General features: G+C 42.9%; 3 protein-coding genes across 4 annotated transcripts; 1 reads left to right on the top strand and 2 right to left on the bottom strand.

Annotated features, from left to right (window-relative positions):
• Positions 1-4,122: 4,122 nt before the first annotated feature.
• LOC101775154 (protein MHF2 homolog) lies at positions 4,123-8,067 on the top strand. 2 transcript variants are annotated; one of them, XM_004968725.3, is made up of 8 exons: positions 4,123-4,217; positions 4,305-4,413; positions 5,243-5,319; positions 5,427-5,510; positions 5,614-5,653; positions 7,383-7,436; positions 7,531-7,635; positions 7,777-8,067. In XM_004968725.3, the coding sequence occupies exons 3-7, from the start codon at positions 5,254-5,256 to the stop codon at positions 7,632-7,634; spliced, it is 348 nt and encodes a 115-aa protein (XP_004968782.1). In that variant the 5' UTR covers positions 4,123-4,217; positions 4,305-4,413; positions 5,243-5,253; the 3' UTR covers position 7,635; positions 7,777-8,067. The 2 variants fall into 2 exon arrangements, with proteins under 2 accessions (XP_004968782.1, XP_022682599.1); XM_022826864.1 differs by having other exon boundaries at positions 4,296-4,413.
• Positions 8,068-8,575: 508 nt separating this feature from the next.
• Positions 8,576-13,886, bottom strand: LOC101774746 (sucrose-phosphatase 1). The gene is made up of 9 exons (XM_004968723.4): positions 13,640-13,886; positions 12,735-12,803; positions 12,341-12,640; positions 12,145-12,246; positions 11,835-12,029; positions 11,456-11,743; positions 11,028-11,214; positions 9,075-9,121; positions 8,576-8,973 (listed from the first exon to the last, which is right to left on the bottom strand). The coding sequence occupies exons 2-9, from the start codon at positions 12,792-12,794 to the stop codon at positions 8,881-8,883; spliced, it is 1,272 nt and encodes a 423-aa protein (XP_004968780.1). The 5' UTR covers positions 12,795-12,803; positions 13,640-13,886; the 3' UTR covers positions 8,576-8,880.
• Positions 13,887-14,812: 926 nt separating this feature from the next.
• On the bottom strand, positions 14,813-19,252 carry LOC101774341 (cyclin-L1-1). Its single transcript, XM_004968722.2, has 8 exons — positions 18,951-19,252; positions 17,771-17,852; positions 17,541-17,681; positions 17,170-17,336; positions 15,890-16,148; positions 15,455-15,800; positions 15,326-15,367; positions 14,813-15,226 (listed from the first exon to the last, which is right to left on the bottom strand). Exons 1-8 carry the CDS (start codon positions 19,100-19,102, stop codon positions 15,165-15,167), a joined length of 1,251 nt encoding a protein of 416 aa, XP_004968779.1. The 5' UTR covers positions 19,103-19,252; the 3' UTR covers positions 14,813-15,164.
• Between the last annotated feature and the right edge of the window lie 5,396 nt (positions 19,253-24,648).

Genomic DNA, 24,648 nt, shown 5'->3' with positions numbered 1-24,648 from the left:
CCTCCACAGGCATTCTTGAGCGTAGCACAACAACCCTCAGCCATACCAACTATCGTGGTTGTTGTCAGTCGGACTCGTAACCTGCAAACTCACAATATGTCCCCAAGGATTAGGACAAGTTCACATCACCATCCGTATGCAAGCTTTAATTAGCCTAATGCTAGTGGTCACAAATATAGTCGAGGAATAGACTCGGGTTTCCTATGCAGCAACAAGCGTAAAGAATAAAACTCTATATCCATTATCCCAATCTCTCATCACATCGGGCACACCTGCCTCGACAGGGTCCCAATCACCATCATCCTATGTTCATACTAAGGTCGAGGCGAAGACTCTCTCTCTTCACCTCTCAACAACTACAGCCTGATCCTAAAGGGAAAGGGAGCAACTTCCCCTCTTCCCGACTACAGTTGCGGCTCACCACACACAAGTAGCTATAAGGGGGAGGTAGAGATATCCCAAAACAATGAAGAGTTGTCGTGATACAAGGTTGTCCATGACCGAGGACGTGGCTATACGTATAGTTTTAACTGTGCAAAGTGTGTACACCTGGACCCATCTTGGAGTGAGCCCAAACGGTCCATTGACCGAGAGAACGTCACCCTACCGAGCGAAGAAACTGGGAGTTACGATACCATCCTACATCCGGGCTCGGATATGATCCCCCACAAAAGACCACCCCGGAACTGTGAAGCACTCCCACCGGGGCCAATCGGGGGCAAAAGAAAATCAGGAGGCTAAAGGTCAGCACCACTCCCTCTTACACTGATACTCTATCCTACAACAGGTATGGTACCGCACTTGCCAGTCTCGACCCAGGCTTAAACCCATAATTCAGCGAGTGTCATGCACGTTTAACATATTCCCGTGAAAAATGGCGACCCACTCGGTTTCAAACCGGGGCGAGCCCCTAGCTCCCAAAAAAGTCTCCACAATGTGGTCCGCAACGGCACCCATAACAGGTATCACCCCCAACTCCTATGCTCCTCAACTGTGTACTCGCAACAAGTACCAAACAAGGAATGTCCGAGAACGGACCCTAAGCCCCCAATCTGATGATTGGGTTGTGTAAAGCTCATCCCCGTCAAGTATCCCAAAATCAACTTCTCCTGCCAGTTTTAATCCCACACACGCCAAGAATTCTAATCACAATATCCCATATATATGCTAGCATCACACATAGCATATATAAGTAGTATGGTAGTAGGTCGAACAAGGATTCAAGGCATAAAAAAGGCTATGCAAGGTTCATCATCATCATGCGAGGAAATAAAGTGGTAGCATACTAATTGAGCAATGCCTAATGGGTATTCAAATCGAATGGGCATGAACCTAAGTAGTCTTTCTCCTCGTAGTAGTCCTCAAATGGCTCCGGCTCCGGGTTCAGCTCCGAGTCTCTGGTAGCTCCTAATTACGCAATTACCATAATTATCAGGAGTCTAGTTGCAAAGTAACTCCAAAAGAGATCCAAAAAAGAACCAAATAAGAACAAAGCCTATTCTAATGTGTGCTGTATGATTTTAGGAAAATTATGAAACTAGTTTCATAATTTTTGGAATTAGAATGACTTAGTTATGACTTTTTGAAGTTGAAAACATTTTTCGGTATTTTGATATGATAGGCGAAAATAGGAAACAAAGAAGTTAGTTGTTATCTGGCCGTAGGTCAGCTGCAATCTGGATGCAAACTGTCACAAGGGTTTACAGGTAGCTTTAGAGATTTATAGGCGGGTAGTTATGCTGATGTGGGGAGTTTTTGATTTCTGGGGATGAAAACCGGAAGCTCCGACTTTGGAACCGAAAGTTCCAATTTGAAACAGGAAGTTCTGGTTTAGAAAACTGGATGTTGCGATTTTGAAACAGAAAGTTCTGGTTTAGGAAACTGGATGTTCTGGTTTTGGAGAACTGGATGTTCCGGTTTGGGGTTCATTTGGCTGAGACTTTCTAAGGTTTCTAGAGCTACTACAAACTGGGCTGAGCAGAACCAAAAGTTGCAGTTTGGAAACCGGAAGCTCCAGTTTTGCTAAGGGTTCGGATGTGGCGGGCTTTGCGTGCGTGCAAGCGCGCGATTCAGGTCACAGATGCGGTGGCGGTTCACCCAGGCGAGCGGGGGTCGTGAAGCTCACCTAGTGGGCTTGCGGACGAGGGATGAAACGGCACGATGAAGATGTGAAACAAATAGGCGCGGGCTTGACAGCTCTCCGGCGGGGCAGCAGCGGTCTTCTCCTCCTTTGGCATCCTCTCCCCATCCCCTGAACCCCCTCCTCCCTTCTCCTCTTCTCCTAATGGCGGCAGGTGAAGGGGAAAATCCCAATTTCGGATGGGGACGGGAGTGGTTGGTGTGGAGCTCTAATAGGAGGCGGCTAGGGTTCTAGGCGACGATGCACGGTGGAGGATGTGGCCAGGCGGCATGGCAAGCATCCGGAGGTGCCAGCGTGAAAAGGTGGCGTGGATAGGTCGCACGTCGCTGTTGCGCCCGTGCCGCGCGCGTGCACGCTGTGAGGAAGAAAGTGGAACAGTGGCGCGTGTGGCTAACAAGTGGGGCCAGGCGGTCAACGTCTGCGGTGCAGAGGCGGTCTGGGCAGAAAACTGGAGGTTTCGATTTTGGAAAACCAGAAGTTCCAATTTTTGCTCCAGCTTTAGGTTGGGTTGTTAGATAGGTGGGCTGGTGAGGTTAGCTGGGTTGGTTTGGGCTCAGATTAGGTTTAGTTTGCTCTTCTAGTTTGATTGTATTTGAAATCCAATTCAAATACTAATCCCACTCAAACAAATCCAAATAAATTCCAAATGAACTCCAAAGATTCACACTAGCACATATGACACCTTAGCATTTCATTCTAATCTATAAGTTAATTCTAGGAGTTTTGGGAGAGATTCACTTAAGACACTCTTATAGTTGGCAAATTTCACTTCACAACACAAATTTTTTTGAAATCCACATTTTTGCAAATCCAAACATCTCGTAAAAATATGGGATGTTATAGTTGAAGACTTGTACTTGAATCTTTCACCGATTGATTTGGTGGCTCCATCTTGGTATCACCATATAAGTGGGTGATTGGGATTTCTGTGCACATGACAGCAACAGTTAGTTTTTTACCTTGGCCTATAAATGCACATTAGGCTGGTTCATTTTAGCTCTCGTGGCACTCAGTGAAGTTGATGGGATAATTTGGAGGACAAGGGCAAGTTGAGCACTAGAAGTAATTAGAGAAGTTCTTAAAGGTTAAGGACATCATTAGTGTTCGGAGAGTAGCAATAAGTGTGCATCCATCCATCTTTTTGGATTGAGTAGGTCAAATGAGAGTCTTTGCTTGTTACTCTCGGTGATCGGCATCACGTAGACGGCTTAGTGGTAGTTTTCTTGGTGAGCTCTCAAGGAGGTGTCTGGTGAGAAGCCCTAAGAAGTGTTGTGCTCGGTTTGGAATCAATCGATCCGGAGTGGAGAATGGATTACCACTAGTGACCACTTGGTCCTTGCACGGATCAAGGGGGAGCTATGCCCTTGCGCGGGTGCTCCAACGATGACTAGGGGAGACTACCAACTATTCGATACTGCGGGAAAAAAAATCAACGTTCTAATACTCTCTCCAGTTTTTACATTCCACGCTTAAATTCCACATTTACTTTCTGCATTTCAATCCTAGAATTGCCATGCTAGTATAGGGTTGGAATTAGGTTGCAAACATTTATACGAGTAGAATAGACACACATTTTAAGGTTGTAGGCACGATAGGGTGATTAGGCTTGATGTTAGGTTTTAATTTCCGCAAAAAATTGTAGAAATCTAATTCAACATGATTTGGGCACAACTAGAAACTACAGAAATATGTGAGAAAATCAGGGGGGAAAAGGCCTTTTAGACAGTTATGGAGTTTGAAGCTTGTATTTGTTTGGAGAGATTTTAGTGCTCGAGATTTTGTTCAAATTTGAAGTGATTTGGGAGTTTAGATGGGGCTAGGGTTTTGTAACATACATAAGCAACACTCATGTAGGAATTTATGCAAGTTTTGAATTAATAAAGAAAAACAAACCAGAGTCTTGTTCCAAATTCGAAACATCTCGAAATTTTAATGATTTAAAATACTTAAGCGAGGTGTCACATATTTCAATATTTGGTTTACAAAAGTTCAGCATTTGTCATCAAAACATACCTGGCCGCAGGCGGCGGCGTCCAGGTGCCGCGGCCGTCCGTCCCTCCCTCCCTCCCTCCTCCGGGTAAGCAGATTGAGCGCCTCCCTCCCTCTTCCCTGCGTATGAGCAGATGGCGCCCTCCCTCACTCACTTCTCCTCTAGTGCGAACAGATCGGCGCCCTACCTCAATCCTGCTCCGTCCTGAGCAAATAGGGCTCCACCAGCACCTCATCGCTCTTCCCCACCAAGAAGAGCCGACGCCCTTCACCAGCACCTCGAGGTAATAGAATCCCAACATATGTATGCATATAGGGCTAGGGTAAGACGGATTGATGAAGTGATTGGGTGTTCATGATGTTATTACTCTGTATATTTCAGGGAGGGGAAGCACCTTGTCTACCTCCCTCTCTCGAGATGTTGCTTTGCTCGTTTTCTAAAATTTATGATACACTTGCTATGTTAAAAATGGACTGCACAGCAGCAAAGTAAAAATTTGGTGCTCGAAACTTATTGATACACATGATTGCTGCGTGCATTGCAAATACTAACCTTTATACTATTTGTAAGTGTATATTCAGATTATGACGATCATATTTTTTTTGTAATTTAATTGGACAAGAGGACCAAGCTTTTAATATATTCAGATTAATTGAGTAAGAGAGGCATTTGTCTACCAGCATCAATGTGAAGTGTCATACTTTTGCTTGTACCCGTAAAAACATTGCACAGTGGGTTATTTATGGCAACATATGTATAGACTTGCTATATGTGAAAGGATCAAGGCCTCCTAATTACATATGTAACTGTGCTATATGTTATAGGTTAATTGTGGCTACATATGTGGTATGGACTTATATATGTGTAGTGATCAGACCTCCTAATTATGTGTGATTGTGATATATGTAATCGTGGGTTAATTAGGGCTATATATGTAAGGACTTGCTATATGCGTATTGGTCAGACCTCCTAGTGAGTGTCATGGATGTAATTTGGGTTAATCATGGCTACATGCCCATGGACTTGTTACATTTTTATGTCTAATTAAATATGCAATTATCAAACTTTAATTATTTGCATACCTTTAATTTCTACCTCCTCACCCCATCCAGTCCCAGCAAAGATGCAAGCCGCCATGGATGAAGATGCGACTACGGGCAACTCGCGTGCTGCAGAGACATTCGATCCGGTGAGTTCATCTGCCCTGAACCACAACCGACCCTCCCTCCGATTTTTCTTTCCGCTGAAATTCAGGTTCTGCTGGGAGCTGTAACCTATTTTTGGGGATTTGAGCAGGACCTGATTCACGCCATCTTCAAGCTGGTGTGGAGACGGCGGGCAGAGAAGGGCAGCGGTGGCAACGAGGACATCGACGTCGAGGTGATTAATCGGTCCAGCCCCGAACCTAGGTGTTCAGAATTTTTTTCTGGACCGCCCCTTTCCCCCTTCTACTGACAAGTGTGCTTTGTTTTCTAATTTGCAGCCTGCTCTGGAGACCTCGAGGAGAAACCGGAGTACAACTGGTAAGTGAGTCTTTTATTTTCTTCTTCTTTTACTAGCGGCAAGGATTTGTAACATGCTTGATGAAGACACCTGTTGAACATTAGGAAAACACTATGACATAGCTTGCAGAAAGTGCGTGTGTTGGTCTTTAGTGCAGTTGAACGGCATCAGTTTGCACAGAAACCTGTTAGCCATTGTTTCCCCAGTCCCCACCCTCTTGCATAGACTGTTAAGACTACAAAGAAAAATTGGTGCTTAAATTTTTGTTGCCTACGTAGGGATGTGCGTGCATGTTATCGCATTGTCAATCAGTAATGTGTCCACCAGAGACATTTTTAGTTAAAAGTTCTTTTTGAAACTATTTCAGAGGGCAGGGGGCTACTCAGAGCATAGATCCAATTTTTTTAGCAGGTTTCAGTATGGCAAGCCAGCCACTTAATAGGATTGATCATATATTCATTAATCAGTCTTTCATTTGCTCCTATTACTAGTTGTAACAGTAAACACTTACGTTGATCACCTAGCACACAAATTCTTGCAGCTTAGCACCTATTTTGTGTTCAAGTGGATGGCTTCTAGTCTTCCTGAGTGTAGCTGTGTTGCTACATCAGATGTAATATCATCTTATTTGGCAATATTGATGTTAGACTTGTTGAAAAGTACTTTCTTATGAATATGATTTTTGCTTTTCTCGAACGCGCAGGAGAGCTGCGTATCATTATGTTAAGAAGAAGAAAAAGGGGAAGAGCCCTTACAAGTCCACACACGCACCCACACAAAACCAGAAATTCATACAAGCATTTGCGCCTTTTCACAAATAAAACTCGACCGACCTGGACTTAATACATAAATGATGAATATAATTTTGTATTGCGTAAATGATATATTAAGGTGTTCAAAGTCTTGTCCCAAGGAACCAAAATACATCTTACATTTTGAAATGGAGGGACTACCGATTATAGCATTGAGAACAAGTAACGTATGACATTAAAAAAACAGTAGCAAATGTCTACCAGATGAAATTTGTGGTTAAAGTTATTCAAGGGGGCTACACAGATCCATTACCAGGTTTCAGTATAACAAGCCAGGCACTTAGCAGGTTTTATGTTATAGTCATTGATTACGGATTAGTAGTTATAGCAGTAAACACTTATCTTGGTCACCTAGCACCAAGAAATTCTTTCATTTTAGCACCTGTTTTCTGTTCAAGTAGATGGCTTCAGTGTTTTGACTATAGAGTGTAAGCTTTATTGCTAAAAGAGACATAATATTGTCATTTGGCAATAACTATATGAAAAGGTTAAAACAATTTGACCTTGTTCGTCATGAATTGACTTGGATAATCACACCTACATGCCTCAAGTGTTAGGCTGTCTGAGCAAACTACTGACACATGGTGCCTCATTAGTGTTTATTTTTTTATCTTCTGGTTTTTCTCTAGATTTGAACTAGACAGTGAAAGGTTCCTAGGTATGATGTTAAAACCTGCTTTAAACTTTGGGATCTTTCCGTCTTTGTTTATGACTGATTTAGTGGCTTATTTCTGGCAGTAACTTGGGATAAGAGTAGGACTGGATTTCTGTTTTTGTAAGGGATCAAGCATTGGCACTGGATAGAGCGAAAGCTGTATTTGACTGGGTTTTTTTCGCCCTTATGGTTCAGCTGGACACTATACAGTCGAAACTAATTTTGTTGCGACCTTATTGTGTATTGTTCATGATATGCTGACATGATGTGTTCACCTGTCAGCCAATGCAAGTGCGCTTAAAGTTAGCTGCGAGCTTCTGCGCATATTTGTTGCAGGTTTGCACCTCTGAAAAACGCTGCATAACCTCTCGCTAGCAAGTACAGCAGCAATTCCATTTCTGTAGTTTTAACTCTGAAATTTCTCTTGCAGAGGCTATTCAACGTTCTGCTTTTATTGCTGAAGCGGAGGATGCTACTGTTATCGAACCCACCCATCTAGAGCGTGTATTGCCGCAACTTCTATTGGACTTTTGAGGTACTCCTATGGAGCTTTCGAATCCATTTATTGGAACACGTCTGGCATCAAAGGATAAAGATGCCTAATTGCCGTGTAGTTTTTGTACGGATGCAATAAGCTGAACCGCATGACTGACCAATGTCTTGTAAACACACGCAGCTTCTGCATCCGCTAAGCTTGGCAAAAGGAAAAGGTTGGACAAGACATCATCAATCATCATACAGATGGTTGGTTGATGAGGACAGCGCCCCAGTTACCTGGGTCAGCCGTTGCTGTCATTGTCAATCCAGTTATAAAGCTTGGCAGCGGGCTGTTTTGTAGCTTGAGGGAATTTCTTTTAAAGCTGTGTAGATTCAGGAAACTTGGAACGGTACTCTGGTGGTGTATCTTTATGAAATAGAAGCAGCTCGCTTAAGAAATGCATCATTTTCATTTGCGTATTGTGGCAAAGCGTGCCCAACACCTCGCCGCGCTGGCCGCTGGAGTTCAGAATCGAAGGTCGTTCTGGTAGCGGTAGATGTCTGTTACTGTCTTTTTTTTTTCCTTGAGATAGCTGTCTAGTGAAAATGCGCCTTATAACAATGGATGGGGAGGGTATATAACTTTTTAGAGGCTGCATAAATTTTCTTTTCGATCCAGTTAGTATTTATTTCCATTCTAGAAGATGAAACCATCGGATGCAGTATTTTCCGCTTTCGTTTTGAAAATGTCTTCTTTCTCGGGCCGGTCAAAAACTTTGGGCCTGTGTGGGCTTCTTTCGTATGGCAGTTGCCATTTACTGTTCTCGTCTTCAATTCTTCATGCATGCTCCTGTCCTGCTTCAGTGCAGCGTCTTCTATGTTTCTCCAGGCTAGTGCCCAGCACCTCCGAGCAAATGTTCTTTTTTTGTTGGCAACAGAGCATCAAGAGCACCAGCATCAACAATGATAACAATGTATACAGTAATAGCCATGACATCTTGCCTGTACAATGTAGCAATCAAGAGAAGTGCATTATTCATCAAGATTTGTGTGTGCGCGCGCGCGCCATGAATCATTTCGGCTTCTCATGAAAGTCATGAGATGGAGCATTTATCTTACCTACCAAACAAGTAGGCACCAAATCCTCTCCCTGGACATCCTCCAGTGCGGTTTTTGGGAGAAGTTAACATTTTATTTGAGGAACATTATGAACAGGAAAAGAAGAATTTTCTCAGATAAGAAGGTGCATTATTCTATCCTCAAGAAAATCCCATTCGCGTGGGCGGAGAGGTGGTAAAACAGTCTAGAGCTTAGACGCCTGCTCAACACCTGAAGAGTAACCGTTCAACCATGTCTTGTGGATGTGTGTTACCACAAAGCCCTCGGGGGATTCAGTCTGGCACAAGCAAAAATGATAGTTGTATGAGCATATCTGTGGCAAAATGCAAGCATGTGTACAGAAGTGAGAAGGTATTCAGCAAAACAAAGATGGCATACCTTGAGACTCAAGGCAAGGCTTGATAGAGAGCATACACGCACATCGCCTGAAAAAGTATGAAAGATTCAAGTCAAAATCTATTGCGAGAAAAGAGAATGAAATGGGTAATTGTGGAAAGCTTTTAAATTACAGACAAAAGAAAACATCTAGGAAACAAACAGTTGAAAGTAACATCCCACACATTGTGTTATGTCTACTCCCTCCATTTCAAATTATAGGTCGTTCTAGCTTTTCTAGGTTCATAGATGTTTGTATGTATCTAGACATACACTATATTTAGATGCATACAAACACCTATGAACCTAGAAAAGCCAAAACAACCTACAATTTAGTACTGAGGGAGTACATTGGATAGAAGTAGAGAACAAGGCACACTTCTAGTAACTGATTCACATAGCTGCACGCACACACATGAACCAAAAACATAAAAATTATACAACATATGTAATGAAGGTACAGATGAAGTCTGAGGACAACCAAGAGGTTGGAGCACAGTTTTGTTTAACCCTTGCAAACCAATGGATTTCTTTCACATTCTCAGCTGACCCAGCAATCAAACTGGACCTGCATGCACCTCCCTGGCTCTTGCCATGGCCCATGGGAAGTTAGGAACACATCCCTTGCCCTATGACCCAAAGATCAAACTGGGCAGCAAAATAAACTGCTTTAAATAAACTATTGCATGTTTATTACTGCTAATCTACGGACCTCTTCTCTGAATAAACACAGAATACTTCTGACTAGATGAACTAATGGTCATTTTACTTCTGACGGTAATTATTTACCTCATCCAATGTACAAAATAGCGGGCTATGGGATTTAGCGTAGAGCTGTGCTCAACCACTATAGCTCTGCTATAGCCCGCTAATTAGTATAACACTGTTGTAGTGGCAGCTAGCATCAACCGCTATAGCGCCGCTATAGCCCGCTATTTCGTACATTGACCTCATCCCTTGTATTGATTGCATCACTGATATGTGAGTCCACACACACCTTTTCAGTGACACAATAAGGAAATTTCATAAATCATGTGGCATGTTAGGAATTAATCCTCAATGCCGTAAGAACCCAACCATTAAGTGGAAATTCTCTTTAAATAAACTAGAGAAGAATTAAAAGCCACAAAAATCATTATCATCATCATTTCTGTACCACGTGCATTTTTAAACCAACAAACCATCCATGGCAGAAAATCACAAACACTACAGTCAAATACAATACCCTTTTCAGTATCCCCATCAAATCATATAACATGTTATTCGCCCTATTCCAATAATATGAACCATCATGTAAACAAATATCCTGAGGTTTCTTCTTGTATTTTCACTAACTGTATGGACTATTTAACATTTGAAAATGATACAAGGATATGACTAATGAATGCTTTGCAGGTAAGGCATATATGAAAAGGATTTCCTGTATCTGTAAACGTTTCAGCTCACATTCATGTTTACCTATGTGGTTAGGAAATATTTAGTGAGTTAAAGATATATTATTATTATTATCTAGAATTAGAATATACATATGAAAAAACTCAATAAACTATATCTTCTGCCTCCATAGTAGAAGCGAAAATCATACAACAGTCTGCACTTTGTATTTTATTTGTATTTTCCCCAGCCGGATGAACTAGTTAGTATTTATAAAACATACAAGGATATGACTATTGAATGAAAAATGGAAGGGCAATGGCATGTCTTGCAAAGTTCTATTAGGGAATATGAAATGTTATCATTTTCATAAACTATTTCTGGCACTCAAAACTTTACATATTGAGTAAAGAGATTCTCTTGTGAAATGGTCATGAAGATATAAGCAACGCAATCTACAAGTCAAAAGAAAACCCATGATTGAGCAGAGATGAAAGTTGAGGGACATGATACAAATTGAAAAAATTGTATGCAATGGCACAAGAAGTTAATTTGGTTGCTCTGTTAATATTCAAGACTCACCTTCTGATTCCCACAAGTCAAATCTCACCAACCAGCTATGTGAACCAGTCTGTGTGATAAAAAGTCTGTCCACCCATGTTCGGTACTTTTTCCCTTGTTTGTCACCATAACATGATCCTAATGCATCAACGGATGCATGGAGAGAGCACTCAAGCCCAGCAGGATGGATGATGACTCCATTTGCATCCTAGCATACATGATAAATAAGAATGAATTATTTTACAACAAGATCAATGAAACAATGATAAGGCATCACCATGTGCATTCTCTGACAAGTTGTTATGGAAGTTATGGAAAGTTCTATGAATAATATACATGCAAGGTGAAGAATCACGCTTTAACATAATGAGTTAAATCATATACATTCCACCGAGAGGAGACAGCTAGAATTAATAAAATAAAATCAAACAGGGAAGCTATGTACTTACTGTGATATTTTTGAAGAACTGTATAACTGAGTCAGACTTTGGAACCTCAGCCCTGCGCCATTTCTCATACAGAACATAGAACTTCACTACAGCATCTGTAGGTTTGAAGGAGGCCTCCTTCGCATAAGGGAAGTCCACATCTCTAGGAGAAACGTTAGGTCCAAGCTTGAAGTGCCCAATAGCTTGTATAATACCAGCTGCACATCTCTCACTTGCATGAATTATCTTAGGGTTATCCTTTGCATTTTCTTGGTACCACTGAAGTAGTTCCTCTTGGGCATTGCTGACCTAAATATTTGAAAATTTTTGAGTTTCAGTAAACCCATTCATTCAGGCATGAACTTTGTCGTATACTTAATGCAATATATTGTATACTGACCATGCAACCATGTACATCTGGGATACTGAATAATTCTGCATCATTACCAGAGTCACCACAAACAAGAGTATTGTTTGGTGTCTTTCCACATGAGCTTAGCTTCTTAAGCAAATATGCAAGTGCCTGGCCCTTTCCAGCCCCTTGAGGTAATATATCAAGGTCCTGGCCACCGCTGTATATTATTTTCGCATCTAGCTGTTTACAGTAAACAAAGCAGTCAATAATAATGTGGACTCAGTGCATACACAGAAGAGACGTGCTAAAGCCAAAACACAAATGACATATGGTGCATTAGTGCATGGTGCCTCACCCCACGTTTATCCAACTTTTTGGCAACAGATTTTATCACTTCCTGGGCACTCTTCTTGTCAACAAAAAAGCTGACCTTGTGTGGACGCTGTTCTGTCTCTGGCTGTATCCATGCAAATGTACAACAAGGCATTTTATTAGTTCACAACCAAAAAGAGAGAGTTAAAGAGAGCAATAATGGATGCAGCAGAACATACCTGAAGCTTCAGCTCAGAAAAGCTCGCGGTTTCCTGTACGACAATATTTCTGTCCCACTTGTTATTCAGATATTCTTCCCAGCCATCATCAGGAACCATTGCCTCACCATATGTTATCTCAGTGCCCACAGACATGATAGTGATGTCTGGGGTCAGCATAGGCTTCTCTTTCCGCAATTCCTTATACAGAGTAGGCGATCGGCCAGTCGAAAAGACAAGTAGAGAATCCTGACAGTAAACAGACTCCCATAGGGCACCAAACCTAAGCAAGGATAGGTTCTCCTCATCATGGTGATCAACCTGCCAGTTTTAGCCGCCCAAAAAGAATCAACATCAACACTACATACAGATAGCTCAGGGCGAATCTAGCTTATGAGCAGAAAGACATACACACCATTGTATGGTCAAGATCTGAAACAATCATAAGACGTGCAGAACCATTGAGTTTATCCATTTTAGTAACCTGCAAAGATGATGGGTATGAACTTGAGAGGAATTAAGCTTTCAGGTCATGGTTTTGGGCAAGAGACAATAAAACAGTAACTAATCATTCTATTTATGGCTTTGGCATCATTTGACATTGTTAACTGATAACTTTAAAAACTGCCAAAGTAGAAAGTGAGGGTGTTCCTAGAGTGCATGTGGAAACAAGTGATGCCTTTTGGCTTCTCATGATCTTAACATCTTCACTGAATGTCAAGATGCATGTTGCAAATTTCCTTTAGAGACTTGTAAATATTAAGCTTAACTCAATCCAGGAATTCACTGAAGAAAGCATGCTTATATCAGCTTATGAGACAGTAAAATACAGAGCCTTGAGTCGAATTTTACAAGAATATTTCTTATCCTAACAACACGAGAGGTATATAAATTAAAGCAACGTTGTCTGGTGGTACAGCACAAGGCATGACAGGCAAGGTGAGAACCTGTCTGTTCCCAAAACAGCATTATACAAATCCATGGGCTGGAGGCATCCAATCAATCAAAAGGTAAATGGACGAAAAGGACAAGGAAAATAATAAGTAAAATTAAAAAATAGTCGCAACGAAGTCCGAATTTCCCGGCAGCTCTAACTGCAATCATTGATCTTGAGCGGACGGCACTAGGCGTCCGAATAGCGCGGCAAAGGGCATCACGAGCGGGCATAATGCGTATTGGGGGATTCAGCGGCAGCCCGCAAAATTTTTGGAAGAAAGGAAACTGATTCGGCGATTATGACTCCTTTCCACAGCAGCGAAAACAAAAGGATATGAAACGAACGGACGGGCGGGCGGTTCCATCCGAGCAGGGATCCCTTACCGACGAGAGAAGGGGTCGATCCAAGGCCGGGTGGATCCGGACGGGGGCGCGGGGAATGGAGATGCGGAGTGCCGGTGTGTGATGTGTCGCGATCCCAGTTCCGTTGGCGCTTGTTTCAGGGGCGTCCCTTTTTTTTCCTTGCGCTTTCTTCTCTTTCTGTTCGGTTTCTGCGTTGCGGTTGGAACCTTGGGACTTGGGAGAGCCGGAGAGCTATGGAGGGTGGTGAGAGAGGCGCCGAGCGGTGCCACACGTCCATCCCCTATCGGCATGGCGCATCGGTTTATGCCTGCCCGAGATTCGATGTCACATAGCCACACCTCGAAAAAGGATTCAATATTCAATCACTACCACAATCCGCAGCATGTATTCTCAAACTACTACCTCCACGGTATTCGAACTAAATAAATTACTCTGGATAAACATCATATATTTAAAATTTCAAACTGTAGGTCGTTTGATTTGTATAAATTTATAGATATTATTATACATTTAGATCGATTGTCCAGATACGTAGATAGAAAAGCTAAAACAACCTGCAATTCGAAACGGAGGAAGTATTGTAAAAAAAACTATAAATGTGATAAAATAGAAAGCTTAACTAACCGGATCTCACAGGTCATAGCCAGAAAGTCATACGAGGATCAAATCACCACATTTTGATTTTTGAATTTGCGGTGTGTCTCGGAGCTGAGCTGTCGTTATGCATTATTACGGTTCATAATATTTAGGGTCTATCTCAGCGTCATTCGCCTGAGAAACAGATTATTCGTCAGTCTATTAATCAGCCAACGGTCCAGATCTTCCTTGCTTTCAATCTTATCTTCAGCCCCACCGCTCTTCCCGAATCGCATGCACGCGACCGTCGTCTCGTCTTCCTTGCACCTGACGAGAGGCGCGCCAACACCGGATGTGAAACACCCCCGCCGGATGTGAAACACCCCCGCCTCCACCACCGACCGGCAAGCTGCCCCGTAGCTCCCCCTACAGTCGGGCACTTCCTAACATCAAATTCTTATTCCCATTCAATTTGTAGTACAATTTTGGGTATTGGATAAGCAAGATCCCATTTAATTTGTAGTACAATTTTGGGTATTGGATAAGCAAGATTTCAGTCAACTGACAAGGAGTAAATCTCTAATACTTATGCCACTTCGGACATAGCATCTCGTAGAATTATTTGCAAACGAGGGGATTATTATATAGAGGATCTTTCTTTTCTAATCTCAGTAAGGTTATATATCACACAGACAAACATTACACACTCCGTTACAATGGCAGGTCAACGAGGTAATACAACGGTGCGCGTACGATAATTGTCCCTTGACTCCTTCGTTCAGTTTCTACAAATTCAAGTACCTTGATCATGTTGCATGTTACAAAATCAGGTGTAAAACAATGTTGCCAAGGAAAAGTTATTGTCATGTGCAAATGATGAGATGACAGCCGCACTACATATTCTTTCTCCTGCTTCGTTCTAGTGGCCTCCATGCAGCTAATCTTTGTGAACCGGGGATCCTCTGCTTGATCAATGGTGCCTGTGCCGATCCTTTTCACGAGATGAGTGCGAACTGTAGTAGTCACCCCGGTCTGGAAAAATGTAACACGACAGCAAAATGAGAAAACATAAATCATGAGTAGAACCAGTTTGGGGGCATCTAGGGAGGCTGCTGGGCAAATACACCATACCTCGTGACGACTGGCGCCTTGACTTCTCCTTGTCTGAATGTCCTGCATTAGAGATACATCAAATCATCTGAGAATGCCGTAGCATGCTTCAAACTAGATAACTAAAACCAGGTTGGTTCGCTGCCATACCTGAACTTCTTTCCCTAGAACGACGTCTCCTGTCCCTTTCACGATCCGAGTCACGGCCCCTACTATCACGATCAGAATCCCTACCCCTGCCATCACGGTCCCGCCCTCTTGATCTTTCTCTTTCTCTTTCCCGACTCCGGTCAACTCCCAACTCTGATTTCTCACTCTTCGAACTCGCCGCCGGGTCTTGTTTTCCATTGAGTTCAGCAAGCAATGGCTTAGCTTCGTCGTCACTTTTTTCCTTGACCTTGTTTGGTGCAGCCTTCGTCACTGAATCCTTCTCCTGGCTAGAACTGGAGGGTACAGGAGTACCCTTATCACTAGCAACAGCACTTGCAGGACTTTCCTGCAAATAAGTGCCAGTTAATTCAGTAATCATTCTTAAAAAGGTAAACTACATGAGTCCAATCATTTTGAGTGGTACTATGTATTAACCTTTGAAGCCTGTGGATCTGGTGTCCTAATAGTAAAGGAATCATTGTCTTTATACACTGGTATGTATTGCGACTTGGGGAGGCTGTAGAGGTGAGCAAGAACCCGGCAAACTTCTTGAATTCCAGCTTCATCAGCATCGAAGACAGTCCACCACGGAGGATCCTCAGGAAGGGAAATACCACGTCTCCTGGCTGCAGCATACACAACTCCGCATGCTACCACTTCACTCTTGAATCGCACACACAGAGTTGTCCTCAAGCTGATATACAAAACAAATATAGAATATGTTAATAGAAGTGCACAATCCAAATGCAAAAAGAAAATACAAGAATGAGCTAGTCCATCATCTTCTCACTCACTTTGTTGTTTGGTTTGTGAAATGGAATGAGTAGATCCAACACCACCTCATTCCTCACAAGCTAATAATTAGTACTAGTATGAGGAATGGGGTATTCCACCAAATTTGAGGAATGAACTTATGATGCACCACCTCATCTAGAATGGATTGGTTCCTCAAACCAAACACCCCCCTAGTGTCTGACTGTCTGGGACTTCAATATTCAAAGCCCAAAATGATTGTGAATCCCCCATTAGAATGAAGATCCAATTGGCAAAATGAGTTGAAGATCCCCAAACAAAGTCGCAATGGTGTGGTACACTGTCATTATTCTGAGATGTCTAGTTGTTCGATATATCCTATTGAAAATGCCCATCGCTTCCTGATTTGGGCTATCCATTTTTTCCTTGTCTACCCCTTTATCTTTTGCATACATAGTTGCTCCTTTTTCAAACATGCAGGAGAGCTGTATCTTTTTATTGATTGAAGAAGAAAGATGCATAGTTGCTTTTGTTTATGTATTGATCTCTTCTTTCTACTGTTTCTGTCCCCCAAAGGGATAAAAAGTAAAGGGGTTGTCGACACTCAGCACAGCAATCGTCTACATGTCTTGGATAGAAAATTTATGTTAACATGGATTACAACAACTTGATGACAATAATTTAGTTCATAATAGGATAGAAATGCACTAGCACAACTTATGGGACTGGAACTGCTGCTCACACAAACTTAAGAGTTCTTCTCAAACCAAAAGACATTATTCATTACTCAAAATTCATGGTCAGCTAGTGTTACAAAGTCACAACTAAATTGGAACATGTAAAAATACTACTTCCTGCGTGCCCCCCCCCCCCCCAAAAAAAAAGAATAAGTAGATCATCCATGAGTTCAACAATGACTATAATTACATCAAAATTGGCAATCTGGGACAAGAAGTACCTACCTATCATTGGCAAGGTTCCATGCCTCTTGAGTTAGCTCAGGGGCTTCAAGTGTTACAAGGTAGTTCGATATGAACTTATGGGGGTGTTCGACATGGCAAATAAAACCCATCTCCTTCAACAGATGTCGTTCTGTCCTTATCAGGTCATGCCTCAGTTCTGAGTATTTCTGTAGCAAAGATTAGGGTCAACCCATCAGTTAGGATAATCATCGGATTCTTCAAAATGAAGTAAATCAACATCATACTAGGATACAATCAACAAGAATAAGAAAACAAAAGCGATGATTCTAACTTCTTACCATAAGCCTAAAAGTGCAGGGAGGTTTCAAAGGTAAAGAAACTGAAATTATGTGGAGTTGAACAAAATATACCTTTGAAAAGACATCTAAGTATTCAATTGGCAAGTTTTCTCTCCTGCATTCCATTCTGTGGAATACAAATATAATATGCTTCGATTTCCTAGGACTCTCCTCCAACTTCCCTGCCAGCCAAACACAGCTAGCAGCAACTCTCTGCGAGCATAAGCAAACAGATCCGTTAGTTCAACTCAGAAAAGACTAAAAATGGTTCAATCAGAGTGACTGAGGACAAAGATATTTACCTTTGCACTAAATCGAACAAATGATTTCTTGCAGTAAAAGCGATGGAACAATACTTGTGCTGTGGCCATCACTGCTTGTGGTCTTTGGTTAGTCAAGGAATCCCCAAACAAATAAATTTTAAATACACAGAAAAACCCGATTGTGAGAGCATGAGGTCCAGCTATGTTCAAGGTACATAGAAAATATTTAAAATCCGAAAAGAATTCTCTAAATAAAATACATAATTGTAAATATTGTGAGAGCATGAGGTCCAGCTAAGTTCAAGTTACATAGAAAATATTTAAAACCCAAATAGAACTCTCTATTCTTTATTAAAACATGTAATTGTAAATAACACTGAAACGGTGAATATTGTGAAGAGTTGGCATGCCAATCATTGTGATAATCTCAAATTGTCTGTAATGAAAACAAAGTTTTGTACTTCACTATATCATTTATAACATGGGCTCATATGTACTGCTTTCTGTAATTCTAAATCAAATACAAGATGGAATCAACGCTTATATTCTTTCAATCATTCTTTTCTAGATTATATTTTTATGGTTATGAAACTGGCAGAATGTAAGACCTAACAACAAAAGGCAGAGTAATAGTGTGGAAGCACACTATTCACTAAAGATATCACTGTATTCAGCCAAGCACTGTATTTCATTGACAAGGATAAATCATGCGACAAAACAGCTAATAAATGTGGATCACCCTATTCTGAAAAAAAAAATGTGCAAATTGCTGATTTGGTATCTAACAAGATCATAGTGACTTCAGAAAAAGCTAATTTTTACAATTAAAATGACATTAGCACAGTAGAAATAAATCCAGAGACACCTAAAGGCATCCAGTCACAAGTTATCAATAACTATCCGGTTTAACTAAGCAAAGCTACTAGAATTCGAAGTGGAAACGCCTCATTGATCCATAACACAAAGAATCCACAAATCTACCAAACAAAACAACCTAATCCCAGGCAAAATCAATGGAACTATTGCTAGAAGAAATCAAATGACCTAGAAACCACACTTGAAAGAGCTGAATTAGTAATAGGCCATCCAACGGAAACTAACTACCAAACCCTAGGAAACCCTAGGACCCTTCAGAAACCCCCAAAGGCCCTAACGAGTGGACTTGGACACGGAATCGAGGCCGGATTAGCAAGAGGGGCGGTAGTAAAAAAGAGGATACAGCCTGAGGAGGATGCCGCTCTCCTGGATGAGGTCGCATCCGTAGACACGGAGCGCGGTCTCGGTGGCCTCGTCGATCCCATCCTTCCGCGACGGCGAGTCCCGCAGCTGCTCGTCCGTCAGGTAGAAGGTGTCAATCGCAGTGTAGATCATCCTCTACTCCGGCCGCCTCGCCGAGCCGCCTCCCCCACCGTTCCCCGGGCGGTGTGGCACGGTGAGGGCGGAGGAACGAAGAGGACAAAGAGTGGGAGCGGTCGTCGTCTTGAGTCGGCAAAAATTGGGCCATGTGTGGGCCGTCTGGTGGGAAAGAGAGAGGGGAACTGTTGCTGTACATGTTTTGGGCAGAAAGGATAGGAGGAGAGATTCCCAGGTCTGTTTTTTTTGTTGTTATTCTCGAATTTTTTAATACATATATATATATATATATGATATACATTATCGGAAACATATATAACTTAAAAAAAATTATAATCCAACTTCCATTATTTGAAATTCGTGCCAGCAATTTCATCCGTTGGATGTATCTCTACTCTATAGCTGTACTCAACCCTAGTTCGCCGACTCCACGCCCCTGTGCCCTGCCACCACTCTAGCGCTCGATGTCAATCTCTATGGCGCACGCGCGCGACCTTCTGCCTGCACCGCCCCAGCTCTCCATCGGCCCAACATGCCGCTGCCGGTTCCGGTGCCCCCACGTGCTACCCCACGCTCCGGTGCCCCAGCTGTGACTCCGCGCACCGCCGTTCTCATAGGGCGTGATTGGTTGCCCGCGTCCCACCGTCCGCTGCATAACCCCGAAGCATCCCGTGCACTGTCGCGTGTTCGGTTTGCCTCCCGGAACCGAAACGGCGCACCCCCCCCCCCGTTCCTTTCCCTCACTCCATCCCGCATCGCCCCATCCACCCAGAGCGTACCTTCTCTCGCGAGCCGGGATGGCGCGATGCTGGCGGAAAGATTTCGGCGGAGGGCGGGAGATGGCGTCGTATCGGGGCTAAAGGCGCGGGAGGTTACGGTGACCTCCCATCCTCGAGCCATTTTCTTCGCTCCCCTCCTCCCCGGTGCGCCTTCTCCTCTTCCTCCTCCTGTTCGACCTCGGTTCGCCGGTGGCTCGAGGTACTCCGGTGGTGCCCTGTGCCCCCAGTGGTGCTGCGACGGTACATCTCCCCCTCCCTTTTACGCTGCTTGATCCCCTCTCCCCCGCTGATCTGTCGATTCGTATTTTTTTGGTTGGTGTCGATGAACCCTAGGCTATTCTTCTGTCAGATCCGTGCGCTCCTTTTGTGGATTTAAGGTTGTGATGAACCGTAGGTACTTTTTCTGATGCAGATCTATGGTTCTCACATGTGTAGAGGTCGATCTGAATTTTTGTTTGGTTCTTGTGTGGGTCGGGGTCCTCCGGCGGCACCCTGTGCCTCCGCCGGTCCTGCGACGGTACATCTTGGTTGGTTTTCATCCACCCTATGTTGTTTGTGCATCTGCATTTATGGTTTTGATGAACCCTATGTTCGTTCTTATGCGCATCTAAGGTTGTCGTGTATATTTGTGGATCTGATTTCTTGAGTCCTGAAATCATGGCTTACTGCTTTGCAACCAATGACGCCCTAGTTAGCTGAGCAAAGTGCCTAGGTCGATGATGATTCCTTGCCGCCGGAGGAGCACCTTCGGGTGTGGCAGCCGCGTCTAGGATAAAATGTAGTTCAGAATGTTTGCTTGGTTAACAACATGACCCCAAGTTTTTGTATACTGAGCTCTAATGAACACTGCATTGTATTGTTAGACATGGACTTCCAAGGTAGGCACCGGGCTGCGGCTGCTCTTGTTGCTGCTGTTGCTGCTTGGTTTTTCTTGTGGTTTAGAAGGAGAAGTGAGGATGCTCGATCTATTACCTATGGTCCCATGGCAGAGAGGGACAGAGAGAGGAATAGCAACCTCAGATTCATTTATGAATCTGATGATGTGCATTGTGTCAACCTGCTAAGGATGAGAAGGGCACCTTTTTTCCAACTGTGTGACCTGTTTAGGACTAGAGAGTTGGTTGTGGATAGCATCCATGCCACTGTTGAAGAACAGGTAGCAATGTTCTTGCATGTAGTGGGACACAACCAAAGGTTCAGGGTCATTAACATGACATTTAGGAGGTCACCTGAAACTATTAGTAGGTTCTTTCATCAAGTCTTGTATGCAGTTGGTGAGTTGAGAAATGAGTTGATTGTTCCAGCATCCACTAGTGTCCATCCTAGGATCCTTGGCAGCAGGAGATGGAACCCATATTTCAAGGTTGGTGGCCCTTTCCTAATTGCAACCCAATTGACCTGACCAATATGGTACCAACCTGTTAATATGGCTTTTTATTTTTAGGATTGCATAGGAGCAATTGATGGGACACATGTCTTAGCTAGAGTGCCTTTGAAGATGCAAGCTGCCTTTAGAGGCAGGAAGCACACCATCACTCAGAATGTACTTGCAGCAGTGGACTTTGATCTAAGGTTCACATATGTGCTTGCTGGTTGGGAGGGATCTGCACATGATGCTCTGATTTTATCAGATGCTCTTGAAAGGGCAGATGGTCTTACAGTCCCACAAGGTACCATAACTCACATACACACATGGTAACAATACTTGCACACACTAAACTGATAAATCATCTCCATTTGTTACATTGTCTAGGGAAATTCTATCTTGTGGATGCTGGATATGCAGCCAGGCCTGGGTTCCTGCCGCCATATCGTGGTACAAGGTACTACTTGAGGGAGTTTGGTTCAAATAGGCCACAAAATCAAAGAGAGTTGTTTAACATGAGGCATTCTTCCCTTAGGGTGATAGTAGAGAGGGCCTTTGGTGCTTTAAAGAATAGATTCAGAATCCTTGATAACAAGCCTTTCCATCCTTACAAAACCCAAGTTAAGTTGGTTCTTGCCTGTTGTATTCTGCACAATTGGATACTTAGGCATGGACAAGATGAACATGTTCCCACTGAAGCTGCTTGGACTCCTAACTCCACTGATACCCCCCTGAGCCAGAACATAGTGCTGATAATGGAACCTGGGCACAACAAAGGGATGCATGGGCTGCACAAATGTGGCAGAATAGGGGATCTTCTAGAGTTTAATTGCACTTAAGTATTTGGGGTCATGTACCGTTAACTAGCATTGATGAATTTGTAATATGGTCTGAGACCTTGGTACTTTGCTATGATGTGTAACTGCAATCATGAACAATACAACTTGGTATGATATTTGCTTGCAGTACTTACTTTCATGTTTGATTTCTAAGTGCTTTGGTGTTTGTTTTTGTTATGGTATGATGGTTAGGACATGGTTGTGATGGGTGAGGATGTGGTTGGTGTTGTCAATGAGGCAGGGGCCGAGGGTGGGGTGGCTGCTGTGGAGGAAGTGTTCCCAGCAGCCCCTCCACCCAATGGAGCCCAGCCTGGGGGGCCAATGCAATGGACCAGTGTTCAGTCAGCCTTCATGCTTAGGAGGTTTCATGATCTGGTTGGGCAAGGGGTCAAAACTGACAAAGGCTTCAAGGAAGTGCATGTTAGGCAAGTTGCTAGGATGGTTTCTGATTTTGCTGAAGTGAATGTTACCACCAACCAAATTTATAACCACCTACGCAAGTGGAGACAGAGGTGGGTTAAGATTGCTAGGCTCAAGGACCTCAGTGGTGCTCTCTGGAATGAGGACCATTATATGATAGTCCTTGAGGAGGAGCATCTGATAGGGCACACTAAGGTTAGGCCACATCTTACATATACCTCACTGTTATGACATTAATAGTTACCCTTATCTCTAACTGTTGCACAACCTTTTGCCCAACTAGGATCATCCTACTGATGCCAAGTTCTTGAACACCCCAATTGAGAACTATGTCCAAATGGAGGCCATTTTTGGGTCTAGTCAGGCTACTGGTAGGTTTGCCATGGGTTCCAATGAACCTTTAGGTGTACCTACTGACCTTGGACACCTTAGGGGGGGGATCTTGCAACAGAGACAATTAATTTAGATGGGAATGAGGGTGATTCTGGTAAGAAAAATGTAGCCTCCAATGGGCTGGACACCTCTAAGAGTTCTGATGATAAGGAAGGGAGAGGTGGTAAAAGGAGGAAGTTGGGTGAGGAAGAATACCAGCTGATGCATGGTATGACTGTTGCTGTTGCCTCTGTTGCAGAAGCCCTGAAAGCTCCTCAGCACAATGAGGTCCATGCAGATCTTTATGGTTGTGTCATGTCCTGTCCTGGGTACTCACAGGAGGCCTTGATGTTTGCACTTGTGTACTTGCTGAAGAACAAAGCAGAAGGCCTATGCTTTGTTCAGATGAGTGAAGCCCATAGGATCCTTTGGCTTAGGACCTACCTCAGCCAATCTAACTTCCTCTAGGTGGTTAAGGACTGTTATATGATGTTTTGCTTGCCTATGCTGTAGTCTGACATTTTGGGTTAGCACTAACCACTGATGGTGAGGGTAGAGACACCATTTGGGATATTTCCAATGCTGCAAATATTTTTGTATAGCATAGGCTACATGGTTCCATCTGCTAAAGGTGGTTTGGAGGGATCTGTTGGGTGTGTAAACATGAACACCTACACCTGGTCAATGTGATGGATGCCAAGTCTTTAGTCTGCTAAATTGAGGTTTCCTGGTGGTTCATGTGCTGGTGATGGTATTTTTCTTTCATCTTGGATACATGTTCTGAATTCATGGATGCATATGTTGGTCTTGTTCTTCTTCTTAAGAACTGCTACATGGTAAGTCCATCTTCTTTTCATCCTTTCCTATATGTTGGTTGCTTCCTTCTACCTTGATGGTTACTTTTGTTATTTAAGGTAAGAAAAAATGCCTATGATGACAAACTTATTTGCCCAATTAGAAGTATATGGGTATCATCAGATGACCTTGAGCTTGTGAGGGACTATGACATTGATCTTGTGATTCTTATTGCCAACTGGTACTGCATGTTCCTTACTTATGGTTGTGTTGTTCCTGAGCTGTTGTCCATGTTGTGCTATTGCTGTTTTTTGTGTTGACTGTGCTATAGTTCCTGTTGCCATTGTGCTACTGGTTTTGGTCTTATTTTGGTCTTGTGTCACTGATGCTCCAAGCTCAGGGTCAAGGGAAGATGAAAATAACATCTGAGGCCAATTCTTTTGTAACTTAGCATATCAGACTTGCTGCTTGTTCTTTTTTTCTGGTTGTGCTGTTCATGATAAATTTATTTGCCCCATGGGTACCATCATATGACCTTGTGTACCGTGGTAGGAAGCCTGGAGTGTATGCAACTTGGGTAACCTGTCATCAGCAGGTCACCGGTTATCCTAATTGTTGCTACAAGAGTTTTAGTTCCAAAGAGGAGGCAATTGCATCTTTCCTAGAGTCAACTGGTGATGAAGATGTCAAAGAAGCGACTATCGGTTCGAAAAAGATGGCAAATAAACTTAGTTGGCTCCATATCATAGTTATGCTACAATTTATTGTTATTATTGTACTGCTAGTAGTAATTAATTGTCTTTGGAAGTAGTTCATCACGATCAACCTTTGTAATATCAAAACAGCTTATGTTCATGAACATTGTTGGTAACCTCACCAATATGGTGCTAGGGTGCTCCGATCTGGTCCCATTCTACGTACCAAACACGATCCGGTGTCTCTTCTCATACACGACAATGATACAACCCGTACAACCAAACACAACCTCGCATG

This window comes from Setaria italica, chromosome V, assembly GCF_000263155.2.
Source record: "Setaria italica strain Yugu1 chromosome V, Setaria_italica_v2.0, whole genome shotgun sequence".
NCBI lineage: Eukaryota > Viridiplantae > Streptophyta > Magnoliopsida > Poales > Poaceae > Setaria > Setaria italica.
Note: the sequence above shows the minus strand (reverse complement) of the source record. Positions and strands in the feature narration are given on the sequence as shown.

What these genes read in the sequence shown, in the direction of transcription:
- LOC101775154 (XM_004968725.3), top strand. Translation starts at nt 5,254, where the DNA reads ATGCAAGCCGCCATGGATGAAGATGCGACTACGGGCAACTCGCGTGCT. An exon ending in ACGAGGACATCGACGTCGAG is followed by an intron (nt 5,511 to 5,613) that starts GTGATTAATCGG and finishes TCTAATTTGCAG; the next exon opens with CCTGCTCTGGAGACCTCGAG. An exon ending in GAGAAACCGGAGTACAACTG is followed by an intron (nt 5,654 to 7,382) that starts GTAAGTGAGTCT and finishes TTCACCTGTCAG; the next exon opens with CCAATGCAAGTGCGCTTAAA.
- LOC101774341 (XM_004968722.2), bottom strand. Translation starts at nt 19,102, where the DNA reads ATGATCTACACTGCGATTGACACCTTCTACCTGACGGACGAGCAGCTG. An exon ending in TTGTTCGATTTAGTGCAAAG is followed by an intron (nt 17,682 to 17,770) that starts GTAAATATCTTT and finishes TTATGCTCGCAG; the next exon opens with AGAGTTGCTGCTAGCTGTGT. An exon ending in AAGGCGCCAGTCGTCACGAG is followed by an intron (nt 15,227 to 15,325) that starts GTATGGTGTATT and finishes ACATTTTTCCAG; the next exon opens with ACCGGGGTGACTACTACAGT.
- LOC101774746 (XM_004968723.4), bottom strand. Translation starts at nt 12,794, where the DNA reads ATGGATAAACTCAATGGTTCTGCACGTCTTATGATTGTTTCAGATCTT. An exon ending in CAGATGTACATGGTTGCATG is followed by an intron (nt 11,744 to 11,834) that starts GTCAGTATACAA and finishes TCAAATATTTAG; the next exon opens with GTCAGCAATGCCCAAGAGGA. An exon ending in TGACTTGTGGGAATCAGAAG is followed by an intron (nt 9,122 to 11,027) that starts GTGAGTCTTGAA and finishes ATACTTTTTCAG; the next exon opens with GCGATGTGCGTGTATGCTCT.